The sequence below is a fragment of the Magnolia sinica genome, chromosome 8 (genome assembly GCF_029962835.1).
Source record: "Magnolia sinica isolate HGM2019 chromosome 8, MsV1, whole genome shotgun sequence".
Lineage (NCBI taxonomy): Eukaryota > Viridiplantae > Streptophyta > Magnoliopsida > Magnoliales > Magnoliaceae > Magnolia > Magnolia sinica.
Window position 1 is genome coordinate 63,964,025 of NC_080580.1, and position 7,808 is coordinate 63,971,832.

The 7,808-nt window shown below is 35.4% G+C and overlaps 1 protein-coding gene across 5 annotated transcripts; it reads left to right on the forward strand.

The window, feature by feature from the left end:
* The first annotated feature begins 2,827 nt into the window (after window positions 1-2,827).
* Window positions 2,828-7,157, forward strand: LOC131254022 (uncharacterized). 5 transcript variants are annotated; one of them, XR_009175439.1, is made up of 4 exons: window positions 2,828-2,985; window positions 5,640-5,719; window positions 5,891-6,002; window positions 6,557-7,151. XR_009175439.1 is itself a non-coding variant. In XM_058255074.1 (3 exons), the coding sequence occupies exons 1-3, from the start codon at window positions 2,852-2,854 to the stop codon at window positions 6,572-6,574; spliced, it is 264 nt and encodes an 87-aa protein (XP_058111057.1). In that variant the 5' UTR covers window positions 2,828-2,851; the 3' UTR covers window positions 6,575-7,157. The 5 variants fall into 5 exon arrangements, 3 of the variants coding, with proteins under 3 accessions (XP_058111057.1, XP_058111055.1, XP_058111058.1); XR_009175440.1 differs by having other exon boundaries at window positions 6,567-7,150; XM_058255074.1 differs by lacking the exon at window positions 5,640-5,719 and having other exon boundaries at window positions 6,557-7,157.
* Window positions 7,158-7,808: the final 651 nt, after the last annotated feature.

The following is a 7,808-nucleotide window of genomic DNA, read 5'->3' on the forward strand; positions in this document are numbered from 1 at the left end:
GAAATTTTTTTCCGATGGTTGAAAACCGTCGCTAATGGTTTTTATGACCAAAAATCACCAGTAATAATCCTTTATATATATATATATGTATGTATATATATATTTATAGTTTTTATATTATATGAGTGGAAATTTTTTTTATATAATTAAAAAGTAATATTTAAATGATTTGTAATATCACATTAAAAAGAATATTGAGAAGTTCAAAAATTTTAACAATGTTTGAGAAAAATTTTGAAAACGAAATGATGCTTTTCGAAAAAAAAAAATCAACGTTTTGAAATTTTTGAGGAAAAAAAATAAAATATGAGAAAAATTTTGAGATTTTGAAAAAAGAAATTTAGAATTTGTATTATTTTTAAAAAAAAATATTTTATAATAAAACATCATGGCGATCCCCGAGAAGATTTCAATGATTAATGTTTCCGTTCTCACCACGCGTATGGATAATTTGTGGCCCAACTTAATTTATGTGTTTAATTGATGTCGATTGATGTCGTTCATCTATTTTTTCAGCTCATTTTAAGTGAAAAGTAAAAAAAGATGAAGTATATTCAAGCTTGTAACAGACGACACAATAGAAAACTGTGGGAATAATAATGTTCACAGTTGAAACCTTACTAGGGCCTACAGTGATGTTTGTTTTTCATCCATCCTGTTGATAAGGTTAGAAAGATGTCGATGAAGGAAAAACGAAGATATCAGCTTGATTCAAATTCCCACTTTTCCTGTGGTGTGGTCCACTTGAGATTTGGATATGCTTTAGTTTTGGGATCTAGCTCTAGAATTAATGAGCTGAAAACACGGATGGATGGCGTGGATACAAAATACATTTGTTGATATGGGCCCCACAGTTAGGATGGCACCATGTTGGATGAGACTGAGGCGACGTCTAATCCGCTTGCTTAAAAAGCCTGCATTCGCTGATGATGGATCAATCAATAGTAATTACATATACAAAATTTTTCGGCGTTACTTTTGTATGGATGAACGTGTTACATTTGCTGGTTTGTTCAGGATATATTCATATGGATAAGATCTAACCCGTCTATAAGGTGGCCCACCATGTATTTATACCGGGAATTAAAAATCAGAGGGATTCAACGTTCCGATTCTCTACACAATGGGAAAAAATGAGATTAGAAATTTGTTAAAATCTTCTTAATTATGTGTAGGATCATCTTACTATATACACGCAATCCAATCTATTCATCTGATCCTAGACAACATGAAGATTGAGTTTCCTGAAATCCATTGTATTCAAATGTTCATGTGTGCAAAAATGTGAATTTAGATATTTTATATGTGATTTCACACTTTTCACTGTGATGTGATCTACATAACTATTATATTTGAATGAAATTTAAGATACATGGTAAAAATATGATTTATTGTCTAATGGACCGAATGGATCATGGGTCGCAGACACTTTTAAAGCTAAGATGGATAAAAAAAAGTCCCGACAAAGTGGGTATTGAACGTCCACCATTAAAAATAACATTCATAGAAGTTTTGGATCAAGCTAATGTTTGTGTTTTCTCTTGATTCATATCTTTTTGATATTCTGAACATGTTGGATGTCAAATAAACATTACTGTGGGCCCAAGAAAGGTATATATCAATGGTGGAAATCATTATTCCACACTTTCGTGTGGCATGGTACACTTGAGTTTTGGATTTACTTATAAATTTGGGATCAATCCACATCATTCATCCATTCTTTGAGATCATTTTAGAGAATTATCCAAAAAATAAATCATATCTAAAGATTAAATGGACCGCACCACAAATAAGGGGAACAGATTGGCTACTCCCCCTGACACCATCCAATGGCTAGTGGTTGGTGGTCTGTGGTCAGGCCACACCATAATGTATGTGTTTAATCCATGCCGTCCATCTATTTTTAAAGATCATCTTATGGCATAAGACCAAAAATGAGGCAAATCCCAATCCGAAATGGACCACATTACGGGTAACAGTGTTAAATGAGCGCAACCATTTAAAACATTTTGGGGGCCAAAAAAGTTTTGGATTGAGATGATTTTTATTTTTTCCCTTCATCTAGGCCTGTATGACTTAATAAACAGATTGGATGCCAAATAAATGGTACAGTGGGCCTTACGAGGATTTAAATGATGGATAACCAATCACTATTGTTTTCATGTGGTGTGGTCCACCTGATATTTATATATCTCTCATTTTTGGGCCCCACCATGATGTATGTTTTATATCTACACATTCCATCCATTTGGAGAGATTATGTTAGGGCAAGATCTAAAGAACAAGTTAAATCACTACCAAAGAAGGGTAAAGTTGATGGACTTGGGCATGGTTCAACTACGGCTAAAAGCCGTAGCTAAATAATCCGTAGCTAATGATACCTTTTTAACGGTGGACGTCCAATCTCTACTTTAAGCATGTGTGGTGGTTCAACCGAGATTTATTTAGAGATAATTTTGTGATATCATTCTTTTAGGAATGTTTAGAAATTGATGTACGGCGTGGATAAAACAAAAACATCATGGTGGGGGCCCATAGAGCCCTACCAGATCCAACACTCAAGGTACTTTTTTTACTGTAAATGCGTGTGAGTTTTTCATTTTCTGTAAAAATGTGGTGACTCGTTTATGTCAATAGTGGTAATGATATAGGGTTATCCAGACCAACTAAATAATGGGTCTAGTTGTAGATGGGTAATATGTATTTTATTACATAAAACTATCTTAACCATCCATTAAATGGTCCCTTACATGTACGGATGGTAATATGGTGTTTGTTATAAATGATGGTAAACGCACAAGTATCGGATTTGGAAGTATCTCCTCATTTCAGACGACGGATTTCCAAACGCATGGCTCTTCCCTCTTTCGAACGGGCGATCTTCATCGCCAGAGCTCTTCCCTCTTCCGAACGGCGCAATCTTCCTCGCCAGAGGTCTGAATCCTTGAAGAATTTCCTCGTGCCATGCAGATTCATCTCAACTAGGTGAGCTTCTCTCGAAATCCCTTATTTTCCTCGCCGATTGTTCCTCTTCTTGCTGTTTTTATTCCAGAATCCCTGCCAGCTGTCATTGCTTTTTCTCTTTTCTTCTTGTGATGTTGCAAGCACACAAACGTTTGGCAGAAAGGCCAATTCATAATCTTTTGATACCTGCTGACCTTTGTGTTATAGGCTTACGAGAACTGCTCCACATGATTCTATTTCTCCATGTTTATATGCGTTTTTGAACTATGCATTTGATCAATAAGCTCATTGACTCAAGGCGTTTGAATTCATTTCTATGGATATTTTTTCCATTTTTCATGGAGATTTGCTAGATTTAGAGACAGGGTCTGCATTTCGGAAGATTAGAATGAGAAAATGGTTTTTTTTTTTTTTTTTTTTTTCATTTTTCATTTGAATTTGCATTCTCCATACGCACACAGAGCCCTACACATCTGCACGTGGGCACATGCATGCGAGGTCCGGATTCTGCATCCAGTGGACCACACTGATTAGATCGTATTTCAGGGCCCACGATTCTACCCTGAAAATTAGGTTGTTCTGCTCCTCAGGCATGGAAAGTCTACAAGAAGGCTTTTAAGGAGTGAAAGAGCTGACATTTTTTAGCTAGGAGATATAATCAGGGTACTTGATGTTTTCTGGATATATGATTGTCTCTATTTTTCCTTTTCACCCCTCTTTTTTATTACTTTATTTAAAAAAAAAAAAAACTTGTATTGTTTTTATTGTTTTGTTTTCTTTTGTTGCATAAAAGAGCAATACTTGTTATAGTGCTATAATATTGAAATAAATTTGCAAGAAAGTTATGATAAATCGAGGCAGGTTAGCCTTCACATTTGATCAACCAAATCTGCCCACGCTGCAACCAGGGTTCATTTGTACAAATCCTCTGCAAGATCCTTTGCATGAACTATTCAACCAAACCCACTTCCCACCATAATGGACTTTTCACAATTACTGCCATTAGCCTCAGCATAAAGATTGATTCATAATGGACAATATTACAAATATTACTCAGAGAAATATTTTCTAACTTCCACAGGCCATACATTCTTCTCGATTTTCCAAGGAGTAAACCATCAGGGCCCTTTTGGCTTCAAGATCAACATCCATTGCCTTAGCCTTTTCCTTGAGAACGGAGTTATCCACATTGAATTTTATTGCATCTGCTGCAGCCCGTGTTTGCAGATAATACATCCCACTTTGTTAATGGTCTCACTTAACATCAATAAGATTTGTTATGGCCCACCCATTGTTTGATCATCATATAACCTTACATAACGATGTGCATTTCCTACTATCATAACATTGTAAACTTAATTGTCCAGAGAATGTTGTTGCTCAGAAAAACCAACCATTTCACAGTAGAATATGTATGATGTTCGTCAGAGGAATGGCTAGTGTGTGTGTGTGTGTCTATATATATATATATATATATATATATATATATATATATATATATATATATATATATATATATATATATAACTGCATTGCAATAACTCAAGCTGATAAAGAAGGAACTGAACAATGTGGAACTGGGCCCCATATCTGCTGCTATGAGCTTTAAAATTATTTGGAATACAACTTGAAATGCATGGAATTGCAACTTGGGCTTCTTAGAATGGTGTCATGGCCAGTTTGGAAATTCACTCTTTATTTATCTCAATACAATATAATTGAGCATCCAAATGCGCCACTGTGGCTACAAATCCATCTTCATAAGATACTTGTGAGTTTGGGTGTGAAAACATCTGCTTCAGATACTTGTACTATTCAAGATTTTAAGGGGATTAGATAATCTGCATTTGGCTCTTGGTTTGTTTAACCTGCATTCTTTTTTGTTCTTCACAACATGAAATAGCCTAAATGGGTTAATTAGTTTTGCAAATTAAGCATTTCTTGGAAGATGTACAAATAGATGGTTAAGATTAAAAAATGCAAAAACAGTCCATTGACACTGAAAAGGGTCCAAAATTTAAAGTATTGTGATCTTCCACACTCTGTGAGCATTTTAAGCATCTCCTTTCCATTCTGGGTCCCACTATCTGAGCTTTCAATGGTACATTTTGGGTACTCTTTGATATTTTTTCCATGTGAAATATTGGTTCATCTCTGTTTAATCTTATTGCATCAGTACATAGTTGGGTGCACACACACACACACACACACACACACACACACACACACACACACGCACGCACAACTACATTGAATTCTTGTACAAGTGGCTTCTCCATGCATGGATATGACTCTGACGAGGATTTTCAATCATTTCTGTGTCAAATGTTTGTGCTTATGGGAAGGTTTTAAAAATTTTCCATACAACACAATTTGGTTTGGTCTGAGTCATATCAGTTTTAGCTTTGGGTGAGCACTGTTGTTTTTTTTTTTTTTTTCTTTTGTGAGCATTATGTTTTCATATTTTACAGATGTGGTTTATTCTTCAAACGACACTTCTTTCAGATTTTCCCCTCAGAATGATGCATTCACTTTTCTTTAATGCTTATTGGTTTATCATGGTTTCGAGTTGAGAGTGGTTGTTTGTGGATCTGAATTTTTACTTACATTTCTCCATAACTGTCCTTGCCACAACTGACATGTTTGTTTTTTTTTTTTTTTTTTTGTCATTGTAGATTCTTTTCAAGTATCCTCCCAGGAAAGAGCTTTGCCGCAAATGACATGTTTGGTTTCGATCTGTTCAGACCAGGCAAAGGTAAATTGGCTTTCGGTTTTCTGATTTCTGTACCATTAAAAAGAAAGAAAGAAAAAGATACATGCACAGATTATGAGTATATTAATGTGTATTTTGTATTGGATTGTACTTGCCTGTAAACAATACCTTTCGAAATGTAGCATATCACATATGGGCACTCTGTTTTTGTAGCTGGATTGAGGAAATCAATCAACAGCAAGCAGAAGCACTAGATGCCCAACTGACGGTTGAGCAGCTTCAACAACGATATCAGTTGCTCACGGTCCAAAATGAGATGTTGAAGGTGTGGGAACTTCCATTTGGTAGAGTTTTAGGACAGCTTTTTAGTTCATCAATAGAAACTCTCACAAAAATCAAAACAACATTTCTCTCTCTCTCTCTCTCTCTCTCTCTCTCTCTCTCTAGAAATTGCATTTTTCTTCATTCCTTGCATCAAATTACCAAATCTTGTTAATTCAAAACCATCCAAATAATTCAAAACCTGCAATTTTCTGTTTGACAAGCGCTGAAATGGGAATCTTGAGAATTCATTTTTTATAAATTCAGCACAAGCGCATGTAGGTGTTTCAAATTCTAAAAAAGGTAGAAATTTGCAGGTATGGAATGATGGCATGTTTCTTTGGTACTAGGAATCATTAATAAGCTGCTGCTTGGTATTCTCAACATGTAGGCGTTGATATAACTGGTTCCATCTTTAGAGCATATTGCATTTCTTAGGATAAAGATAGTGTAGATTAATATGAATTGCTTGTAAGTTCCACTGCTCTAAATTAATGCTTTTTTGAAGATCTATCTTGAAGTAGTAAGCATAATGGTAAATTATTATAAATTTGGTAGTTGGTTGCAGTATGCTGAGCGGATTCCTATTGGGTTGGAAAAGGTGATTCGAACCGTTTCTTCTGAAACGGTCAAACAATATGGTTGTGGTAGCTGTTGGAGATTTTACTGATACACATGTTTGAATTGGTCAGATTCAGATTTCCCTCTTAAAATGATAAATATTTTTTTCAGCCTGCCACCACTAATGGTAAGCAACAAGATTCTCTGCTAGAACTTTCCCTTTACATTTGGTTTGTCATGTTGAGTTGTGCTTCCATTCTATGGATTTCTCCTCATGGTGTTCATTTCCTCATGCTTGCAGATAGGATCCACAGCAAAATGGGTGAAGGTTAGTTTCTGCAACCAACATAATCTGAAAACCTCCCCTTGTCTACTTGCATGGTACTTTCAGCAGTGTGTGCCTTTAGAAGCACAGCTTGTAACCAGTTTGGCTGCCTGATTGGTAGTTCCAAATGCAAGATCATGCATCTGGAGAATGCTGTACCCCTGAGTATGTTTACAGTGAATCCAATTGAGTCCTTGAGTTTCTTTTCCTCAGCAAATTAGTGTATGAAAGCAGTCCTATTAATGTATATATGTATTGATATATTTGTACACTGCAATTGAAAAACTACATTCCAATGTTACATGTCTTAGTGTGGGTATACTTCATCAACCAACTAACCCTTGTGTTTGCTTGGTGATGTATGTATAATGTATTGTATGTTATTTTTATGTAACATACAACATTGTGTGTAAACGCACATCTCACTGCATATTAAAACAAATGAATGACTAGAAAACATTCTAACCGTCAGTTCTCTAAAAAAATATTTTGAGCACAAAGTTTTAAGTTTCTTTAATTTAAGCACAATATTTAAGCATACTTTCCAAATTTAACTATGTTGTGGCCCCACCTATGATCCATGGTGTTTTAACTTTGAACATTAAGAATATTCTAAGCTCTCAGTAATGTGAACAGTTTAATTTGAAAGTTTTTGGGTCAAGTACATATTCAATCAGGCCCACTTGTTGCAGAGGCATATGGCCCAATCAAATCACTAGGGACCTATCACAAGGCAATCCATTCTCTTGGACCTTTTGCATACGGACCATTAAAAACTTCTTGGGGCCACCAGAACATTTATTTGCCGTGCAACCTGTTTATAAAGTCACAAGGACTTGGATGCAGGGACCACACAAATATTAGCTTGATCCAATAATTTTGTGGCCCACATGGATTTTTTAATGGTGTTTGGATGAGATCATG